The following is a 23,294-nucleotide window of genomic DNA, read 5'->3' as shown; positions in this document are numbered from 1 at the left end:
TGGCTATACCTGTATTAATTAGTGCTCAGAATACCTGACTATTAGCATTTGTTTAGTTGGAAAAGATGAACAAATTAGCCTTGGAGAAGGAATGAGTTTGAGCTGTGTTTTAGTCTTCTGTTGGCAGGGAAGCTAATTGCTTTTCAATGCCAATGCAGCCAAGATCACTCAAGCACTTAGTCTCTTTAGTATTTCTTCCATTAATCTTTTTACTAACCAAAAGTGCGCAAATGGGAAAGAACCAGGAAGTTTTTAAACACAGAGAGCTATGCAATAAGCCCCCATACATGAGGCAAGTGCAGAGATGGTGAGGATGCAGCAGTTTTGATCAAGAACGTGGTGGTTGGGATTCGTGCGCTTGGGTCTAGGTTAACCTGAACAATTGGTTCTGGTTGCTGTTCTCCAAGATTTACTGTGTAGTATAAGATGTGTCATGTAGGATCTGATTGAAAGGTGTGCTATGTGGTTCTTTAATGAGTAAGTTTGGGACTTTGTTTTTGCTGGGGATATGTGGCTTGGTTTGTTTTGTTGTTTTGCTGTTTGGGGTTGTTTTTTTTTTTGGCAAGCCAGTAATAGGTATGTGCTTCCATTTATAAGATTGTCTTGCTTTTAGAATAAGGTTGTCCTAAACCGTGATATATTGGAGGTTTACCCCAGTGGTTTTATCCTGTCTAAGTGGAGACTGAGTGTAGAAAAACCTTTTACTTTTCTTCATGTCAAGAGTTTCAGTATGTGATTTGTTTTGAGTTTAGACTGTAGTAAATTAAAGCTCTCTGCAACATGGCAGAGGCATATGAAAACCAGCAATTTCTAAATGTATGTAAAAGTTATGGTGGCATGCTGATACATACCTGGACTGCAGAATATGTCTTCAAAAAGGCATAATTTGTTTTGTTTTCAAATACTGCTGTTGCGATAAGGGCAGAAAAGTGGTGTGTCCTTGAAAGCCGCAGCTGTATCAAGTCTATTGAATTAAATGGGTTTCACTCTTGTGTGACAGTAGCTTGTGTAATATATGACAGACCTTCTATAGCGTGAGGAATACTACATCCCTGTCGGCAGTTTAAATTAATCTTAGTATACTACAAAAATTAAAAATCATTATCTCGTTTTTGTGCTGTGAAGCTTGTTACAAAATATATGGCTAGATGTAGTGTAAAGAAGCTTCCATTAACTTTTCTGGATGTTAACCAGATAAGCTTTAAGATTTATGATCGAACTTGGAAGTCTTCATTGTGTAAAAATGAGTCTCCTTTGGCACTCAACCCCCAGAAGGTTTTGTTCTAGTGACTTAAAGTGCATTTTAGAGATGTGCTTGCTAACTTGGTAGTGAAGATAACTGATCAAGAACAACCCCTTCATGAAGAAGGCTGGGAATCTTAAAGAGGGGGAGAGAGAGAAAATAACACTATGTAAACGTGCTATTGAAAGCTCGATCATAATTCGTGTGGCCAATAGGGGACAGAGCTAAAGTTGTATTGGTTATTTAAATGTAGTTATTTTTCTAATACTCAAATGTTTTGTTTTCAAACTCTGAAGTTCTAGACAGGCAGAGCGTGGCGAGAGAGGAGGACTTCAACAGCACCCTCACCTTTGTCTGGGCTACAGTGCAAATTGGAAAAGCCTCACAGGCAAGGCAGGGACATATTTCTAGAATTCCAGATTACAAGGGCACTTTATCCAGGCAGCCTTACTAGGAAAGAAGTCTCAGAAAGGCTGTTCTCGCATTGTGCTCCGTAAGGAAAGGAGCCAGCCCTTCCATAGTTGAAGGCTAAAATTATTTCAGGGCCTCATACTTGTTTCTAGATTTTACTTTTTCTGACATCATTATTCATTGCTTCTATTTACTGTTTGCAACAGGAAGGTGAAAATATTTTCTATCTGGCTGTGGAAGATATTGAAACAGACACAGAACTTCTGATTGGGTACTTGGACAGTGACATGGAAGAAGAGGAGGAGGAAGAGGAAGTAGTAACTGTTATCCAGGAAGATGAAGACAGTGGCAACAATAAAGAAGTGCAACCAGCTGGTGAAAAAATTGCAGGTAAGCAATATGTAGAAAACAGGATAAATTGATAGCTTAAAAGTAGTAACAAAGAAGAAAGAGAACCCTAACAGTTTAGGATTGGGGAACTGGAAGGCTCCCCAGGTTTAGTTTGAGCTCTTGTATGATTTTTACCTCTTTACTTTGGTTGAGATTCTTTGCTTTGCCTAATGACAAGAAACCATTTCTGTGAATGAGTGAGCCTAGATTTCATGAAAAGTTACCATTCATTTTTGAAATAAATATTGAGTCTGTTTCGCTTAACATAGTGTCGTATGAAAGCTAAGTTTTTCCTCTAGGAGGGGTAATTTCCCCTTCGATGGAAGACAAATAAACCTCTTCATAAAGATGTTCAGCCAATCCTAAGGTAAGATGCCTAAGAAAAGGTAGGTGACCTGAGCTGCTTATTGAATTCTCTGCATCTTTATCAAAGTAGAGACAACCTGAACGACTAATTTAGGCTAACAGCTAAGTCACACCCAACTTAATTATTTTGCATCAATTTTCAGTAATGCTGATGGTAATCCACTCAAGATAGGCTGTCTATAATCCATTGAGAGACAATGTCTTTTTGGAATTCTGTGATGCCATTTGGCATAACCTGTTTCTGACAGTCTCTCCTAATGTAACCAAAATGTTTGCTGAAAACTACTCCTTCACTGTTTTTGCCTCCAATCTTGCAGATCCCCTCACCTGTAAAGAGGACCATGCATGCCCAAAGTGTGAATCCAGTTTTGCCAGCCAGGAGATTTTAGCTGAGCATCTTCAGACTTTGCACCAAAAACCTAGTGAGGAAAAGGAATTTAAGTGCCGAAACTGTGGAAAGAAATTTCCTGTTAAACAAGCTCTACAAAGACAGTGAGTAGAAACAGGAGTGGGTTTTGGTTTGTTTGTTTGTTTGGTGTTTTTTTTTTTTTTTCCCCAGGGATCATTTAAATCAATTTAATTCAATGATTTATTTCTCTTGGCTTAATCACAATTTAAGCTTAAATTTTGGTGCTTATGTATTTGTACTCCTAACCTTTACAGTAGTCTTTTAATATATTAATTTCTTGTATTTGTTGGAGACTTCAATTTGAATCGCAAAAGTGTCGTTAATTTTTTATGTTTTAAAATCATACGCCGTAGGGCAGATCAGAGCTGCTCTTTGATGCAAAACCCTAGGTCTCCATCAGTGGACTGTTTAGTCATTTAGGAGATGTAATTTTTAAGCTGTGGATATTGTTACAGGATTAAAGTAAGATTTAGAAGAAAGTAAATGATGATCTAGAAGGACAAGAAAAGGAAAAACAATGCTTCATGTTTGCTTAGTTAAATACTTGGACGATGGAAAGTTGCCTCAAAAAAAAATGTGAGATTCACCAGCACATGTTCACTGTCCTTGATAGTGTAAATAGGCGGTTTACTCACTTTTGTACAAAAACATAACTGTTTTTCTTTTGTTGTTTATATGGTTTTGCTTGCACTTAAATAGATATTTAACTTCTATTACACATTTAATTGTAGATATTACATTAGATGCTGAAGTGATTATATATGGTACATTTAATCTAACTCTCGGGTATTGGAAAGAAACAGACCCATATCACATAGAATGCACTTAAGGCTGCTCTTGTAATAAGTTGGTCTTTCTTACATCTGACTAATGTGAACATTCCGAGAACTGGCAGCTCTTTTTGAGCACTGTATTCTTCCATGGATATTAATAAGAGCATATAGCAGGGAAATATTTGGTGGAGGCAATTAAGTATTTTCTCTTGAACTTAGACTTGTTCCTTCTAGTCTGTAGTGCAAGTTGTATTTGTGCTGTATAGCCAGTTGAGTATATTTTTACATCATGCAAAGTATGTTTAATCAGCGTGAGGATACAGCAGTATGAACCTGACTCTTCCTGTTTGTGTGCCTGATTCGTCCTACTAAATTCCAAGAGACTTGACATATGAAATAAATTACTCGCTTGCTTTGTAGAACGGTGTATGTTTTTAGCTACTGCAACCCTGTGTAAATTGTAGAATGTTCCCCTTTTTTCTTAATTTTTATTTTTTCTTTTTCTTTAGTGTACTTCAGTGCACAGAGAATATCAGCCCAGGAGACTCTTCAAGGAGTTTTCAGTGCTCTGTTTGCAATACTTCCTTCAGCTCAGAATCGAGGTTTTGTGTCTGAGTTACTGGACTGCTGTCATATCATTGCCAGCCTCCCTTTGCATGTTAGCTTTCAAGCTTTTTAGTTTATGTGAATCCTAACAGTGAAAGAAGTCAAATGCTTTCATTCCTGTTTGCTGTAAGTAATGCATGAGGTGGCCTTGGAACTCTGCAGTGCAGCATGCGTTAAGCTCAGAGTACTTGCTATGTGTCTGGTTTCTGTAGATACTGCTTTATGTGTTGGGTGTGTGTTTGTTTTTTACTGGTTATCCCATATAGTTACGAACAGCACAAGGAGGCATGCAGAGGCGATGCCAGATTTGTATGCAAGGCAGATAGCTGCGGCAAGAGGTTCAAGAGTAAGGACGCTCTGAAAAAACATAAAGAAAACGTTCACAGTGGTAAGAGTGAGCTTAATGTTTCTTTGGGGAAAAAAACCCTCTAACATGTTCTTAGCCTTAAATTTGCAGATGAGAATAAACATTGTCTTTGGTTTCTTTTTTAATGGATTCATTTGTATCACAAAGAAAATTAAGAAGTAACTAATTGGAAGAGTAAGTATTCCTCCTCCCTCAGGGAGAAATTACTGTATACCAGATGAATCATTAGTCTACTGCACAAAATGTAATAGAAATCTGGGGAAGTTTAGACAAGATCTAGGCAAATAATAAAGTAAAACATTTTAGTAGTGAGGAAAATCAAGCACTGGCACGAACTGCTACAGGAAGTGGTGAGTTCTTGATATTTTGGTACTTGCAGGACACAATGGGATGTCTTTCTGGAAGACATGCTTCACAAACGATTAGGCTTGATGAGGGTATTGCATAAAATTCTATAGCCTCTGTTGTGCAGGAAGCCAGACCAGTAAATCCACTAGTCCTGTTAGGCCCTAGATTTTAATATCTGTGCACTCTGAATCAATAGTTTTCAACCAAACTTCACTCTGTTTTCATGAAAGGGCAAAGTACTGCTCTCTGGTCCACAATGCAGATTTCAGTTCTGGCATTCTGCACTCTCTACATGTCCCCTCTCAATGTCAATGGAAGATCAGAATGTGTGGGGACAGCAGAATACCAGAGTGCAAAGAAAACAGTCTTCAGTTGATGATGACAGCACTGAGATGCTTTGTAAGATTTTCATTACATGAAATCTCTTTCTTCTGCCAAACACTTACAGTGTACAGGAACGCTTCCATAACCATTCTTATAAGAGATTATCTCCTTTTTTCAGTATCAGTAAGATTTTTTTTTTTCTTTTTCCCCATCCATGAGCATTGTTATGTTTAGACATAACTTTGGTCAGTTGTGTAGTGGTATTTAAATTCCACAATTCTCTTGAATGATTGCTGCAGACATGCCTAAGAGCAGACGCCTGAAGGATATTTTTGCTCTGCCTGCACAATGAGCAGAGCTTTTATTTTGCCACTTGGGAGTCATAGAAATCACAACTGGTGTCAGTGCAGGAAGGAATGTAAACCACTACTGTTGAGGGACACTTCTAGAATTTCTTCCTGCCTTTGTTACCTGGAGGCAAGGGAAAGTGGAAAGGGTAGTTACATGTGTTGCCTGTTCCGCAAAGCTACAAATAGATATTTATGGTCACCTTTCTCTCCTCTGAAAAGGTCTCACTAATGTTCTTGTAAGTTGAAGTACTAAGTGTATTCCTGTATTTATATGTATGTCACTATATATAAATAGTTATTATAAAGTTTTGTAACACCAAACACATAAGTGAGATTAAGTACTATTTTTATACTACAGATTTAAGTATTGAACCAATCAATTGACAGGGTATGTTGTAGTAAGGAATCAACATAATATGAATTCTTTAGGACAGCAAGAGCAGGAAAGATGCTGAGAGTCTGAAAAATTGAGCCAGAAGCCATCTAATGAGCTTGTTTATGATCCATACTGCCTCTGTGCTTGACGAAGCAGTATTTGCCTACTCTTTCATTCTGTGTCTGTTTTTAGTGTTCAGTGTAATATAGATTTTTTTTTTTTTTTCATAAGCTAGGAAATATCTTTCATGGGCATGTAAACAAAGAATTAGGTTTGTGGTCGTTTTGTCTTGTAGCTTTATGGGTTACTAAACTGAATTTCAAAATGTAAATAGCAGATAAACCCAATTCAGTACTCTGTCATGTTTTAAAGCAATTGTGAAAAGGGAAGGAAAATGCATCTGGAAGCTGACCTGTAGCTTGTTTTGTAATTTCTATTTTAGAAGAGATGTGAATTCATGACCTGATGCGAGTAGAATTTCCCTGTTTTGTTAACAAGTTAAGGACCATTAATGGTATTTTATTTTATATAGTAGAATTCTTAATGCTTTCTGAATAAAGAAAAATGGGAAATGGTGATTTTTACTTCAGTTTGAGATTTTTGTTGTCATTGCTGCATTAACTCGTGTATTGACTTTTGGAAGAAATCAAATGTTCAGTTGTAAAGTGAGTTGTTCTTAGCTGTGGATTGTGCTGTTTGTATTAGATGTTATCACACATCACCAATCAATTTGAAGGGTTTTTTTCTTTATTGTCCTAGTTTTCTTGATTTACATTCCATCCGTAACTGCTGGTTTGTTGGACACCCACAGAGAACTTCTGATACGGAACACTTTGAGGATGGGATGCAAATGTAAAAATCCTGTGTCAGTCAAGAGACCTGTGAAAAGTTACAGACTCAGTGGAAATATTTAGATCTTTCTTAGTACTTCCTTTTTAAGATGTTGGTGGTATTTTGTTTCTGTTTCAGGAAATTCTAGGAAGAAGCTGATGTGTTCAGTGTGCAGTAAGAAATGTTCCTCAGCAACAAATCTCCAAGAGCATCGAAAGGTCAGTAAGATGAAGGCTAACCCACAGCAGGCTTTGCCTTCACTAAGATGTGAGACTGTGGTGCTTAGGTCACTTAAAAGCTCCTGTAACGCAAGCTTTTGGGTAATCTCTTCAGTAGTTACAAAACCAACATTTTATTGTGGGTATTTATTTTTGTAATCACAATTGGTTAAACCAAAAATCTTCCTAAAGTTTTAATGCATCTTTTACCAAATACCAAGATGTGTGTGCTTGTGTCATTTATGCATTTGACTTACGCGTTAAGTCACAGTTCCCTGCTGTTCTTCAGCATTCTTAAACACTAAGCTAAATGTAAAAATATATGTTATGTAACGACAGGATGCATACAGACCACAAAATAGGTTCATGAGCCTTCAGTTTTTGTACAAAATACCATCAATCTTTCTTATTACTTTGTGAAATACCAAAAAGGGTGTTATTTGTAATTTAGTTATGTAGTAGTAAAAAAAAGATTCTTCCTCAAAAACAGATTTTTAATGTTGTTTTGTTTATGCATATAATATTTTATAACCGGAACACAAGGGGTTAACAGATTGAAATGCATCTACTGAAAATAAGGGTGTTCATATAGAAATACAGATGGACTATGCATATGAGATTCTGAATCCATTATACCCAAAGGAAGTCCCTGCAAGATTAATTTGATAAATCACTAAACCCCTGGAGATTCTGTTTTTACAAAAAGCTACATTGTACTGTTTATCAGATTAACTGTAAGTCTTTAATAATGGCCTGGTTATAACCTGAATCCATTGAGGATAGAGATGATATCAATTAAAATATGTTGTTGCAAAGGAAAGAGTGGGGCCCCTCCTTTTTATTTTGTTTTTCTTCTTGCTTGTGTTACTGTGCTCTGCATTTCTTGCCTAACAAGGCTATAATTTGTTGATCCTCAGACCAAATCGTGGTATGCCTTGCCACGTGTAATTACAATTTTTACGCATTAGTGCACCTTATGGTGGCCTTGAAAATGCAAAATATCATGGTTATAATTCTGTGCAGACATTATGACACACACTAACAAGCTTTTCAGGTAGCATTGATGGCAGGTCAATTACGCATTTACTCATCTTAACAATCAGAAAATGAAGATTTTGTGCATAAAACTTCTTTATTTCCTCTTCTTGATTGACTCATTTTTTTAAGATATCCAGGAAATAGATATTTCGGATTCACACACCTACATCAGATAGTGGAGAAGCCAAGCCATGTGTCTTTCTTAGCCATGTGTATTTTTTCGTGGCATGGTGTTTTTTGTTTGGTTGGGTTTTTTTGGTTTAAGTTTGTTTCAATGCATTCAAGGAAATGAAGGGCTGGAAGAGACCTCAGGAGGTTTTCTGGCCCATTTTATTTGGCTGAGGGGAGTAACAATGTACCTAAACCATCCTAGATACTATTGTCTTATGTCCTGAAAAGTTCCACTAAAGAAAACTCTTCCCAACCTCCTAGATGTCTCTTTGTATTCTGACTTTCAGCTTTAGTGCCATCAGCTTTTTTGAATGCGTTCATTGGTCCAGCGTTTTTTTTTTCTGATGTCCTACTTAAATCTTCTTTGCTGCAAATTAAGTTAATAGATCTTTGTCTTATCTGAGAATGCCAAGAAAAATTCACGTCTTCTTTGTAGCAATTAGTATATTGTAAAGTTGTTATGAACTCCATTTACAAATCTAGGTTGTACAAAATACAGTTATCTCAACCTTTCTTCATGCATCTGTTTTTTCCAAGTTACTTTTTCTTTTAGTAAGTTTTTTTTTTCTTCCTGTATATTCTCTATTTTTCACCTATATGCTTCTTGAAGACAGCTGCCCAAACAAGAAGAGCAGCCATGCTTAGTTGACCCTTTGGTCATGCGCAGTATAAGGGAATGATTGTCCTGAGTTTATTAATAAAGAGGATATGTCTGTTAATACATTTCAGAGTGACAGTGCTTTCTAACAGCACCATCAATCTCATTATTCATGTTTTGTTTGGAATGCATCAATGTTTTCTGTAGTGGTGATATGTAAACTTTTTATCATCATTTGTGCATTTGTTTTCTGCTTTCTAAATATTGAGTGTTTTGGAGCTTCATTCAGAGTGTGAAAATCATTTTGGATTCTGGTCTTGTCTTACTTAGTGGTCACAGTCCTACCCAGAATAGCCTCATATACGTCTGTAAATTTTGTATTTGATTTCCAAAACTACTTGCCATAACACTCCCCTCTTCCTGCATGATGCCTGCAAAACTAACAGCAGTTACGATGTTGATCCACTGATATTAATACTTTTTGTGGTGTTCAGTAGCTTTTTGTTTTCCATTCTATCTATATCCACTTTTCTCTTTTGTGAAGTGACATCCTTCTATCTGATATTTATAGTAGTCCATGATTTGGGCTGCGAAGTGATATGGTACTATTAAAAAGAATGAATTTCCAGCAAACACAGCTCAGGAAATGTTGTACAGGAGCTTGCAGAACACTGGGTAATAACATAGTTTGTTGTAAAATCTTTCTGCAGCTTTGTGATGACTGCTGCCAGAGCAAATGAAACACCATCTGAATTATATTCTGATACTAAGTTCTGGAGTTTAAGTAAGATGCAAAATTCAATCAATGAAGGTAATAGTGAGCAAGCAAGAGAGGGGAGTGTTTGGTGGGGTTTTTTTATATTTTATGCAGATTCTTGCTGAAGAGTTCCTTTTGTACCTCTGAATGCAGGTGTCTCATGTTTTGGGTTTGAATTCCTCACAGAACTTTAAAGGGAGCATATGCATGTGAACAGCACAGACTGCCAGGCCTCTCCACTGTGTCTCTACTGTTCTGTAAGTGGAGAGGGAAGAACAATTCCAACAAATCCCAGCACTGCATTTTTTCCCCCCCCCAAGGATAATGCAGTCAGGACTGATAGTCCTACACTTTCAGTACTTGTATGTAGATTGGGGAGGGTATGTCTCTTTCTGGCTGGGTGGCCAGTTTCTGACTCTTGTTGCAAGCAGGTGTTTTCAGTGGTAAAGTAGCTAATTCTCCTGTTAAGAAGATGATTAAGGACACCTTTGTGTATAAGGCAGGAAAGCTTTTAACTTTGGAAAGGGTGATAAAACAAATGCCTGTATGAAATGCAGGATCGTGCTTCACTAGTAAGACTAGTTTGTGCTGTTGCCCTTCTGGATTTCTTAGCAGGTTTCGTATATGAATCTCTAAGATTGCCTTAGGAGGCATTCTGCAGCAGTCTGCTGGAGAGAAAATGGCAGAATCCAGAAGGATCATCCTCATCGTTTGTTATAAAAGACTGAGGTTATTTTATTATGAAAAATCCTTGATTCCTTCTTAACTTTCTTTGTTGTAGGGCTGGACTTCCTGAAAAATTATCGTGAGGAGAGTCACTCTTAAGATCACCTGTTATTTCCTCCCACCCCCCACCTTTTTTCACCTGCCAGCTCCAAGCATCTGTGTTGGGCTTTTTCCTGCCCTTTTTGTTCATCACTGGGCAGTGTTTTGTTCTACTGTTCAATCTTTATTTTTCCATGATCACTATGAAAGCCATGGAAAGGTAGAGGGAACCATATTTTGAATACTGCTTTAAAATTGTTAATGACATTTAATAATTTCACTTGGATATCTCCAATGTATCAATATCTCACATCCTTGCTCTCTCACAGCACTGCTTTCCAACAGTCTCTCATCCAGTTCTTGGGGTGGTAGATTGAAATTCAAATTAGTTACTGGAAAAGCTGATCATGGATTAGTTGTCTCTTCTAAGTTTTACCTCACTTTGACACTCAAAACTCTTTTGAATGACCTTTTGCTTTTCCGTAGATCTCATGAGGATTTTAAGGTTGTCAGTCCTGTAAGTGAAGAATTCTATTTATCTCAGCATACATTAAGCTTGTTTAGATGCTTGCTGTTTTGTGTATTACTTAGCGAGTTGTTATCTGAAGGTGTAGCTCCTCAAATGCCTATGAAACAATTGCAAGTATATTCTGACTGCAGTGTAACAGAGTCGTATGTTGATAGCTGTTACAGCCCCCTAATGAGACTAATTTTGCTATACGAATAAATCATGGCATGGGGACTTGCCTGTGGTATTACAGCCTGTGTACCCACAGAGCATGTTACTTGACAAGCTTTCTTAAAATGAATATCCATTTGAATATCATTATCATAAGAATATTTGCTGTATTTTATTACTGTTGTTTAACCATGTAATTGTGCCCTCTTCTGAAGAACTGATTAAGGAGTGCCAGAATATATGCTTGATAGCTGCAGCTATTTAATGCATGTGCACACGAGGCTGGGTCTGATTCGTAGAAAAAAATTGATTAGAGTACCAGCCATAGAATATATATTTGATCGCTGTAACTTTTTAATGCACACGCACGCGAGTTTCTGTTTTGACACAAATGTATTCAATGCGACTGTTTATTGAACAGTGCTGAACTTGAAATCCGATATTTATGTACTGATAGAGTACAGTCTGGGTTCTCATGTATTAAATATTATGTTTAAGAATACAGGTTATTTCAAATAATTGTGTTGTGGGGGCTTGTGATAGCACTTGGTTGCAGAATTATGTAAACTTCAGTTGACAGCCTAAGTGAAAATTTAGATCTTTCCCAAAAGAGTTGAGTAGTAGATTGTGTATGCGTATAACAGAGAAAGTAATCTGAAATGCAGCTGGGTAAACAGAATCTTTATTTGAGCTTACCACCTGGTTCTGTTCGAACATTTTGTTACTCTCCAAAGTGTGCAAGTTTGCAGAGCTTGGAGGAAATGGCATAGCCACTTTTTAGTTTATTAAAACATTTGATTTGCTCTCAAGTTAGTTTGTCAGTAGCAGCTTAAAATCATGGTGAGGCAGGGTACTTACAGAGAATATTTTCGGTGTGTGTTTTTTGTTTGTTTTTACTGGAAAACTTGTTTCAGTGGAAAATTTTCTTAGTTCAGCTTCTTTACTTTGCTGTCTGCAAATGTTTTTCATTAGAGTATTTTGTTGAACCTTTAGTATTTGTTATTTTTAGCTGCTAGATTCTCCTATAGCAAGTCTAGAGAGTTGTCCACAAAAGCTTTATGAAATGTGATCTCTGCCCTGAGGTTCTGCTGTCTGAGGCTGCAGTCCCAAAAAGCTGTGTGTTGTATGCTCAGTTGCACTGTGACAGGGTTGAGGGGGGTCTGCCAATGGCCAATATAATAGAGAGCAGAAGGTGAATGGTGATCATGACAGGTGGAAAACTCTGTGGTGTGATTTTGAGGAACAATAATTTAAGCCGGATTTTTTTTTTTTTTTTTTTTTTTTTAATTTGAGTAGCGGAAGTTGCAGTTCTTGGCTGCCTCTTCTATTTCCAGGATTTAGTCCTTGATGACATCATGTGCTGTGATGTTGAAAATCATGCTACTGGTTACTGCATTTACTGTTTGAGACACTGCTGCCCCTCTACTGTCTTGCCTCTAGCAGCTTTTAAGAGAAACAATCCTGAAAGAGTTAGTAATTTTTTTTTTTTTTAATTCTTACAGTAGTTACAAAGTAATTACTGTGTTATTTTTACTTATGTCTTATCGACTAGCAGAAAATGTTCTGAAAAGGTATTCTGCACCTGGGGGTTTTTTTTAGTGCTCTTTACTATTCACTAATACTATTGTAGCTACTGGCTAAGAAATAGTTACGGTCTAATAGGGAATTTCTGTATATGTAAGATGTGTTATCCTGTTCGAGACACACATTTAATTACCATTAAACACTCATTTTTCAGGTCCATGAGATCTTTGAGTGTCAAGAATGTGACAAGAAATTTATTTCAGCTAACCAGCTGAAACGCCATATGATAACTCATTCAGGTAATGTACAAAAGTAACACAAACCTGCATATATGTGTATATGTATTTAACATATATTAATTTTTACCTGAGTTAGTTTCTTATGGAAGGCTTGATGAATTCTCTATTGCCCTGGGCTGTTCAATCAAATCTCAGGTTCCAAGGAAACCATCTAAGCTATCATTTCTAAGCCTTTCAAAAATCCAAGTGTAATGCTATGGTTGTCTTCCTATTGCTGCCTTAACAAGCTGTTTTTTCATGCTAGCTGGGGTAGATGTCAATTATCTGGAATGGAGCAAAAGATTGCTGCTTGACTTATAGAGGAGGTGAAAAACCAGTGGGTGAAGTTTCATGTAGAAGACAAGAGGGTGGGAGCTGGGGTATGCTGTCAGCCAGGGATCTGTGATAAAAGGGGAAACATTCATTCATATCTATCTATGTAATTTAGTGGACTCACGTGCATATAGTTTCCAGTCTTAGGAAAGCAGCTCATACTCCACAGCGTTTCGTAGACCACACACGTTTCCTTGTGCCTGCCCTCTCCCAGAACAGGTCATTGTGAGCGGGAAGTGGCCTGCCTGTAGGTTTGGCAGTAGGACGCAAATTGGCTCTGCCAGGATTTCTGATCACTGTGATCTAGTTTTTCTGTGTCTTTCACCAGTGATTAGAAGCACCAGCTAACACAATGGAAACACAAGCATCATTCTGTCAAATACATTAGCATTTAAAAATGCAGGTTTTTACAGTGGTACAGGCTTATAATTGAACTAGTTTCTTGGTATCAGTCCACACCAAAAGCTCATTTCTTGTAATCTGTATCTCAGAGGCTCCTAGCTTTCTTTTGACAGTTTTGGATGAGCATTAATGTAGTTAAGTTGCAGTCACCAGTTGAAGCATAAAGGCTTTTTGCATAGGAACTTTGATTTTGGAAGCTAATATGTATATTGTTAATTAAGTTTTAAAACATTTAAACTGTCATGCCCTCTTTCACATTTGTAATCTGGAAACAGGGTTTTCCTCTTTGAAGTTATTCTCTTTTGATTTAAGCTAATTAATCAGAATTTAGTTTTAGCAATGATTATTGCAAAGAACGTGCCAATTTCTTGAAATACACCCTGGCTCATCTTTTGTGAAGTGACTTAACTGTCTAACATAAAGGGCATTAGATGTCTTTCTAATTGGTTTAATCTTAATTGGGTTGACTTAATTGCAAAAATCTCTCCGAGGAGATGACTGTCTCTGCCTTTCATCTTCTCCCCCTGTATAAACAGGAGATTAAATGTCCCCCACTCATTTTCTGCAGAAAAACGCCCCTACACCTGCGAGGTTTGCAATAAGTCCTTCAAACGACTTGATCAAGTGACTGCACACAAAATAATACACAGTGAAGATAAACCTTATAAATGCAAGCTTTGTGGAAAGGGATTTGCCCACAGAAATGTTTACAAGAATCACAAGAAGGTAAAGCACTCTGCTGTTGTTGTTTACAGGTCTGCCAGCCTCAGATTTGCAGATTTTTTTTTTTCCTTTAAGTGGTTCATCATTAAGCTCTGGCATGCTTATGAACATGGGATTAAAGTATTGGAGAATGTATTTTTTAGTGTTCTTTGTTATAACCAAAATGTCAAAATAATAACTGAATTTTAGAAAAAAAAAAAGTGAAATAAGCAGAAGGAAATCACAGTTGCTTGGTTAAAAGCATCAAATAATTCCCCCCCCTTTTTTTTTAACATATTAAGCTATCAAGTTAACAATTCAACTTATCCAAAATTTCTTCAAATTTTTTTATTTTTAAAAAGTACCGTCTTTGAGTAAAACTAAGTGTAGTCCTGTTGCAGTCATTGATGGACCTAGCAGCAGGTGCTTTCACACTACACTAGATTTGTACTGGGTAGTGTTCACACATTAAAACAACATCAGAATAAAACGTTACCTGAAAAAGAGGCTCATGAAGGGATGATTCCGTTGATTTAAGCTCAAATCTGCTTGGCCTAATTTCTATAATGCCTGTCATTATTTTTAACCTGGGGTTACACTTTAATGGCAAGGTTATATCCATGACTGCTGTTTCAGAGTTACAAGACTGTAAAACAGAAAGAAAGGGAGAAAAAATTTATCTGTCTGGTTCTGAACCCTTTGCTCTTTTTTTTTTTTTCCTTTGCATTTTTGAAATACTCTCCGTGTCTTTTCCCCTCTCGATGAAACTGATATACCCATACTTACAAGTCTTCTGCAATTTGGCTCATGTTATATGCCATGTGGGAATCTGGCACAGGATCTTTGCACCATCTCCTGCACTTTGAGCCATAAATCACATAAAAGTAATAATAACGCCTCTCATGGAATGAAATGGTGATGACTGTCTAAACCAGAAAGCATGCAGAAGCCTGCTGAAGGACAAGATTAGCTCTCATATATGCTGTGGTTGCATCTTATGTTTTAGACTTCATTAAGAAAATGGGGCAGAATGTCACAAACAGGGTATATTCTAAGGAAAATGTACAAAATACTATCTGAAAATTCTATATCTTAAATTGATACTTTTTACATGTTTTCTTATGTCAATTTGCAGTTAATGACTGTTAGGGAGTTGGGGCTGAAAACAGAATTCAGGATTAAGTTTGAGTAAACACTTTGACCCAATTCTGTGTTTAAAGCAGCAGCACCACTAACGTAAGCAAGGATTAGAGGCTCCACTTAATGGGGAAAGTATTAACATTTAGACAGATTTAGTGAGTGCCTAATTTCGATGGAATTCCTTAAAGCATGTTGGAATACTTATTTCCTGAATGTGTTTGCACATAGTACTGGCTGTAAATCAACCCTGTCCTATAATGAAAGAAACTTATTCCTGTGTTTAGGTAAAGTTTACCCAAACAGCTGTGAATATTCACCCATCCACATTTAGGTCTCTAATTTCACTTGCTAAATGAAGAGATGAGCATGAGAGTCAGAAGACTGATGTAGATATCCTCAATTGCTTTTTTAGACATGTCTCTCTCCACTGAGTGAACAACATAAACAAAGAGAGGTAGTAGGTAGCAGAGAGGAGTATGGATGTGTGTACACAAACCCAAATGTGAGGTCTAAGTCAAGGATGTGGTAGTTTGGGATGCCAAAATAGTGTTAAGTGCCATGATTTTGGGAGGCCTTGGAAAGAAGACAATAGTTCTTTTGCTTGTTCACAGGATTGTTGATCCAGTAACAGTGGAAATTTAAACCTTTATTGTGTGTCATACTTCTGTGCAATTCTTCAGCTCAGGTTTTTAATGCATCTCTAGGTGTGTATTCCTTTAGGGTGTCATCCTCGATTTCATTTTCTTTTTGAGGAACAAAAGTTGGACTCTAAATAATTTCCCAGTGTGTCTTTGACTTCCAGGATGCAGTTACTGTGCTAGTAGCAGGGAACTTGGAAACCTGCAGTAGGAATGATGGGTATAGTAGTTACAGACACCTAAACCCACAGCATTTAACAGAAAACATGCTTTCAAGTTTAACACAGCAACACACTTGGAAAAACTCTTGGGCTTTTGGACAGAGCTATACTTTTCAGTTATAACGAGAACATTTATACACTTGTGCCTTTAAATTCTTGGTTTGTGTTGTTGATGGAAACTTCTTGTTGCTGTTATTCCTGTGATTCCTTGATGGGGGTTATTTAATCTGATTTTGTGTTGGATGTATCATAATAAAAATCCCTCCCACAACATGTGTCTGTAAACATGATTCAGATTTGGCTGAATGCTGGGTCATTTCAAAGGTGCAGAAGGAGAGTAGTTCCTCACATTTCACAGGATTTCACTGGGAGGTAGACAGTGGAGTTGAGAAGAGTTTGTCTGCTCTGTTCATTGGAGCACTGTGATGTGAACCCTAACCTGGCACTCATTACACCCTTACAGCTACAGATCGGAGAGGCAGGAAGTGTTGGTCTTCCTGCAGTACCCCTCTGTCCTGCTCCTGAACAAGTACCACACTGCTCTGTGTAGGTGCATGTGCAAGCTTGCTTTCTCACTTGCTTGGAGATGTCAGCGCTGAGAAGCGCTATGCGACAGGATTTTCTGCCAATGGAACAGAATAGTAGTGCATGTGCAAGCTTGCTTTCTCACTTGCTTGGAGATGTCAGCGCTGAGAAGCGCTATGCGACGTGAAGCTAGCTCAGATGTCTTTTGAAAAAGCTCAGATCATGTGACTAAGTGATCACATGAAGAATACAGGATTTTCTGCCAATGGAATAGAATAGTAGCTGAAATAAAGAGGCAAACGTAGTATTGGGTTGGGCTACAGATGAAAGTGGTTGCGTCTCATCTGGGTTAGATTGGCTGAAGGTGCATGTTCTGTACCATATAATGCAGATTACTTCCATACAGGAGAAAGCAAAGTTTTTGTTCCATCTGCTCCTTTGTTGCTATGTATAGAGGATGGGTTCAGAACATAAAATATGGGAATATGACAGTGAGCAGAAATAGGTCAGCAGACACAGGAATTTAAAAGGTTTATGGTTAATCCAGGGTTATTTGGTCCTGGGGAGCATCATGAATTGAAACAACTGTGTTCCCTCCATTTCTCTATTGGGAATAAGTAGCCTTGGGCTGGGTTTAAGCCTCCACAAATGCTGTGGTAGGAAAGGCTGCCACAAAATATTCCAGAAGAGCCCATCCTCTTTTGCCTTGATCGCATGTCTGTCCCCTGCTGTGACTGAATGGAAGCCATCTCTGATCTGGAACCTATTAGTAGGACAAAAAAAAAGGACAGTGTTAGAACTGATATGCTTATTTGGGGGAATACCTCTCCTTATTAAGATTTGTGTGGCTTTTTGCAATAGAGCTAGCTTGTTTCTGGGCCGTTCACAAAAGAGGCAGATGATCTGTGTACCCTTGCATGTGGGTGTGCCTAGTTAGGTGTTTTTCTTCATAGTGAAATTAAGATGTGCAGATGAATACTTGTATTTTGATCAAAAGACTGAGAACTGTCATGGAGATGCTAAGAAGGAATTATGTACAAATCACTGTGCTTTTCAGAACTATCACTCAAGTGGTGAGTGTTCTAAACCAGGGCATTTTTAAAATGAACAACATGAATTTTGCGCTCGTGAAAGGTGCCAGATTGACAGCCCTAGAGACTGAACCCTTCTATTTATCCACAGAACAGGTACAGCACAGACAGCAGCACTGCGAGCTTCCCCACAGTGTCTCGTCAGTATGTCTCAAGCCTGTTCTGGAGGAACCACCTGTTGAGGTGAGAAGGTAGTTCAGTCTCTTCATGTCCTGTCAATCCTTGGCCTGACTGCTCAGACTGATGAGCAGGTGTCAACTAATGCAAACTGTGATGTAAACCTGTGAGAAACTGGGCTGAAACCTTTGGCAGATTTTACGTAACGTGTGATACATTCCACACATTTGATGGGGCTCCAACTGCCTTTTTGCTTTAAGTGACATAGGCTGAGGTCAAGGAATTGATTTTGAATCCAGAGCCTCTGTATACCATTGCAAGTACTCTAATGTTTTGGTACTGGTGTGTGTGTACGAGGACATTTGTGTTAAAATCGATCTAGGTTCAAGGCCCACAGTCTACATCTAAAAAACTATGCTGACTCCCCACAGTCCTTTTTTTTTTCCCCCATAGTTTAGGTGATAGCTATAAATGTCATAGCTTATTATGAATAGCAGAAATAGATTTTAGTATTTAAATATTTAGTATGCTAATATTTACCCTCAGTCTTCAAAATTAACTCATTTACCTAACTTCGTGCATATTATAAAACACTTACTGTTATTCCCTTTTCCTCTTGGCACTGCAGCTTCTACTTAAGGCCCTCATGAGCTAATACAATGTTTAGACACTGATGCTTTAATAACTTGCTTTCCATTGCAAAATTAGTAGGAAATTGGGTAAATAGTATATGAATCCATATAATTTATTATCTACAGTGGGACAGCACTTAGTAACACTAGGAAACAGGGAAAGTGCTTTGAAATTTACAGAAGGAGGATGAAGCTGGTTGTTTCCCAAGTTACAGAAATCTGCTTCAGCAACTCTGTAGCTTGAGAGATTCATCCAAACTTAACCTTTTACTTTATTTATGGCTTTGAGGCTGTTTCTCAGCTATGACAGATTTGTCTACAGCAAACAAAGACCTCGGTACTGATGCTTCTATGCTATTGGGTTTTTTTGTTTGTTTGTTTAATACAGGAAGCTGAAACAACGATATGTAAAACTAGTCTTATGATTTCAGAAATTTTCTTTGCCAAATTTTAGATACTGTTAGATAATCAGATGAGTTTTACCTTCAAACTTAACTGAGACAAAGATGTTTGTGTACATTTGTTTAATTTTAAAACATTTATTCATATTAGTAAATACTTAAGGCAAGTGTTGGTACTGATGAATAAATTCAACTGAGATTGTAATTTTTTGTCCCTGGTTATTCTATATTTTTGTTTCTGTTTACATGCACACCTCATGTAACACTTCTGAGGGCTGGGAAGGTACATTTATTCGGTAGCTGCTATGCTAACTTTCAGGATTCTGGATAATGGTAGAAGGATTGTTTTAATTCTTCCTCCCCTGATGTTTCAAATTGCTGTGATATCCCCTCCTGAATCCAGTCTAGAAAATTAGCTATAATTACTGTAATGACAGCTAATTGATTTCCCTGAGCCTTTCCTCTGACATGTTGTCTTTCATCTGCAGACCCATTCTGAAGAGAGACCGTTCCAGTGTGAGGAATGCAAAGCCTTGTTTCGAACCCCATTCTCTCTACAAAGACATTTGTTAATCCATAACAGTAAGTGCTAAATCAGAGAGGAAAAAGAACTTCCTCAGTTCTCATATTTGACTGAGAAAAGCAGACATATGGTACCTTGCTCCAATATGCAACTTGCTATATTAAATTAGTATTAAGATTCAACTGTAACCCCAGGGAGATAGAAGATTCAGAGCCAAATTCAAACCTTGCCTTTAAATGCAAATCCAAATATACCATAGAAAATCTAGCAGTGATTTGCAGTCTGATGACAAGAGATTTATTTCTGCATTAAATGCGATAGTGTTACCTCCATATTCAGAAAGGAGAAATGGAAGCAGAGATAACTTGGTGGCTTACTCAGCTTTTGTAGGTAATCCAGTTTAGAGCTTGAAACTGAGATTCTCCCCTGTGCCAACCCAGGCTAATGTTTCCTGCCTCTGGCATAGAACTCGCAGCACAGAGAAATGCTGTAGCCATTTTCCCTCATGAGTAACTTGTTCTTGGCATTCTTTATTGTTTTTTAACTGACTGTGTAAAGACTTACTTTTGATGGAATTTTCTCCATCTTTAATATTTAGAGCCCTAGACTACCATTCAACCCTGTGAATGTCAGCAATTTAGATTTTAGAAAATATTCATGATCTAAAATCCTTGTAAATTAGAAGATAGTACTTTGATTTGGGGAATATTTACATTGTTGTAATTAAGAAAACCACAGGGCTTTTTTTTTTTTTTTTAATCCCATATAACTGTGTTTCTGTTAGTTGAATTATTAGACTGGTGAGTTTAGTTTGTTCTTTTACAGTTATCTTTCAAAGCTTCTGCAATGTCATAAAACATTTAATTTTGTAAAATTCTTTTCCAGTGTTAATGTTAAAAATTATGGGTGAAGAAGTTTAAAACCCACTCAGTAATGTACATTCGAATCTACCAAGCTTTTGCAGAATATCCAGCAGCAATAATTCACAGTACACAGAATTGTACTTGCCTTGGTGAAAGTCTCTTTAAAAACATATACTTCGACTTTATGAGATTTAGCTGTTCCTGAACCACTGTGACTTAAGCAAGTATTAAATATTATAGAATCATAGAATCTTTAGGTTGGAAAAGACCTGTAAGATCATCAAGTCCAACCGTTAACCTAACGCTGCCATGTCCACGACTAAACCATGCCCTTCAGCATCTCATCCACATCTCTTAATACTGTCAGGGGTAGTGACTCAGCCACCTCCTTGGGCAGCCCATTCCAATGCCTGACAACCCTATCAGTGAAGATATTTTTCCTAATATCCAATCTAAACCTCCTCTGGCACAAGTTGAGGCTGTTTCCTCATCCTACCACTTGTCACTTCAGAGAAGAGACCAACACCCACCTCTCTGCAACCTCCTTTCAGGTGGTTAGGGTTATCACTATCCTTTCAGATAGTGATAGGGTCTCCCTGAGCCACCTCTTTTCTGGGCTGAACAAACGCAATTCCCTCAGCTGCCCCTCATGGGACCCTTCCCCAGCTCCATTGCCCTGCTCTGGACACACTCCAGCATCTCAATGTCTGTCGTAGTGAGGGGCCCAAAACTGAACCCTAGTCCTGCTGGCCACACTGTTCCTGATGCAGGCCAGCATGCCATTGGCCTTTTTGGCCACCTGGGCACACTGCTGGCTCATATTCAGCCGGCCATCAACCAACACCCCCAGGTCCTTTTCCTCCCGGCAGCTTTCCAGCCACTTGTCCCCAAGCCTGTAGCCCTGCAAGGGGTGGTTGTGACCCAAGTGCAGGACCCAGCACTTGGCTTTATTGAACCTCATACAGTTGGCCTCAGCCCATCGATCCAGCCTGCCCAGGTCCCTCTGAAGAGCCTTCCTGCCCTCATGCAGATCAACACTTGCAAACAACTTGGTGTCATCTGCAAACTTACTGAGGGTGCACTGGATCCCCTTGTCCAGATCGTTGATAAAGATGTTAAATATATCAGAATCTGAACTGCAGTGGCACAGACATTGTCTAGTCAGCCTTCCTTGGTGCAAAAGGAGACAGTATCTTGCTGATGGCAAGGCATTTGAAAAAATTTCTGCTATCTTAGCTAAAACTATCTCCAAAATGAGTCAAAACCTTAAACCGATATTATTTGCTGTTTTTATTAATCACAGGGAAGATTTCAAACCTCTTTTTTTTTTTTTTCTTACTTTGGAAAAAAAACCCAAACCAACAAATGAACAACTTAACAAGGAGACCTTAACAGAGTAGAATATAAGCAAACCTTTTATAGACATACTGCATCTTTCTTGTCTGTAGAGTCTTATAAAAGAAGTGTTGACAGACCAACAGCAAAGTGAGTCATTACTAGGATGAACTGAAGAATAAACAGTTTTCAGTTCAAGGCTGTGATTAAGACAATGACCTCTGCTGTTGTCTGAGAAGAGCTTGTGTTCCCAGTGAAGAACTGTAGAACTCTTCCCCTCATGACCTAACTCTGAGCCTGACAAGTTGTGCTGCCATGATAATGAGTTTCTCATATTTGAAATAACTCAGAATTATAGGCATTGTCCTACCTTAGCTGGATGATGGTCCCTCTCATAGCACTGACGTATATATGTTCTATAAAGAAAGGGGAGAAACAAACCAGAATGACTGGGTGTATTTTGCTGGTTTACTGTTCTGTGCTGTAGGAAAGTAAATGTTTGTGAAGATTGAAACTTTTAGGAAAAATTGCAGTCACTATTTATTTATTTATTTATTTAAAAAATCTGTATTCCCTTGTTGTTTTGGAAGCAGACACTCTGCTGAATGATGTAGAATGAATTTTTATTTTACTAACAATTTACTGGAAAAAAATTGTATTTCCTAAACTCACTTTTCAGGTGTTCCTGTCTTGCAATTGGAAAGATGTAACTTTAAAAATTCATGTTCAAATATATTTATCTAACAAATAAAAAAGTTAGGATTATTTTTTCTAATTTTTATTCTCTCCTAGGTTCTAGATGTGTAAACCTAACTTCTGAGAGTCAAACAAGTTTTTTTTTTTCTCTTAGGCATGCTGCTGATAACGCTTTTAGTAACTGTGTTCTCATGATGTCATTGGCAACTCTGAGGCTAACCCTTCGTTCTGAGCTGTAGTGTTTAGGAAGTATATATAATACATGGTAAGTGTATGGTATTTTTAAACCTTGTTTTTGTCTTTAAAAGGTGAGAGAACCTTCAAGTGTGATCACTGTGATGCTACTTTCAAAAGAAAGGACACATTAAATGTTCATATTCAAGTTGTACATGATGGACATAAGAAGTACAAGTGTGATCTCTGTGACAAAGCTTTTGTGACACCCTCAGTCCTGAAGAGTCATAAAAAAGTGAGTAGAATCAGTTCTATCATATTCATTCCTTCTCTGTCCTTAAGGTTGTGACTAAACACAATCTCCAGATGTTTTTGCATTTCTGGCTTTTCAGTAGAAAGCTGTGATGGTTCTTAACACCTAAAATGCTTATTGCTGTAGTGGCATTGGTGGTGGCATACAGAATCTGCAGTGGGAGCATATGTATAATATAAAGCACATATATACTTTATATTATAGGATATTCCTCTTCTCTTATATTAATTTGAGACTAAGGAGTATTAAAGCATGTTTGTTTTTCAAGCCTGAATATATTGGTTTAAGGAACTCAAAAATAGAGGGTACACAAAATAAACTTGCGATATGTTTGTGATTGGTGTGTGGTGCAGTTGACATGCTGGA

The 23,294-nt window shown here is 37.7% G+C and overlaps 1 protein-coding gene across 1 annotated transcript in view; it reads left to right on the top strand.

Annotated features, from left to right (window-relative positions):
- PRDM5 (PR domain containing 5) overlaps positions 1 to 22,910 on the top strand; it is a gene marked incomplete at its 3' end in the record, with an annotated part of 33,990 nt that extends 11,080 nt beyond the window's left edge. The window contains exons 3-11 of the mRNA XM_010153633.1: positions 1,861 to 2,044; positions 2,728 to 2,902; positions 4,102 to 4,194; positions 4,465 to 4,586; positions 6,933 to 7,012; positions 12,759 to 12,843; positions 14,126 to 14,283; positions 19,513 to 19,606; positions 22,750 to 22,910. Of these exons, the coding sequence (XP_010151935.1) occupies positions 1,861 to 2,044; positions 2,728 to 2,902; positions 4,102 to 4,194; positions 4,465 to 4,586; positions 6,933 to 7,012; positions 12,759 to 12,843; positions 14,126 to 14,283; positions 19,513 to 19,606; positions 22,750 to 22,910 (1,152 nt within the window). The remainder of the gene's footprint in view (positions 1 to 1,860; positions 2,045 to 2,727; positions 2,903 to 4,101; positions 4,195 to 4,464; positions 4,587 to 6,932; positions 7,013 to 12,758; positions 12,844 to 14,125; positions 14,284 to 19,512; positions 19,607 to 22,749) is intronic.
- Between the last annotated feature and the right edge of the window lie 384 nt (positions 22,911 to 23,294).

This window comes from Eurypyga helias, unplaced genomic scaffold (genome assembly GCF_000690775.1).
Source record: "Eurypyga helias isolate BGI_N326 unplaced genomic scaffold, ASM69077v1 scaffold20986, whole genome shotgun sequence".
Classification (NCBI taxonomy): Eukaryota; Metazoa; Chordata; class Aves; order Eurypygiformes; family Eurypygidae; genus Eurypyga; species Eurypyga helias.
The sequence above is the reverse complement of the archived record's forward strand: the minus strand, read 5'-3'. Positions and strand labels throughout refer to the sequence as shown.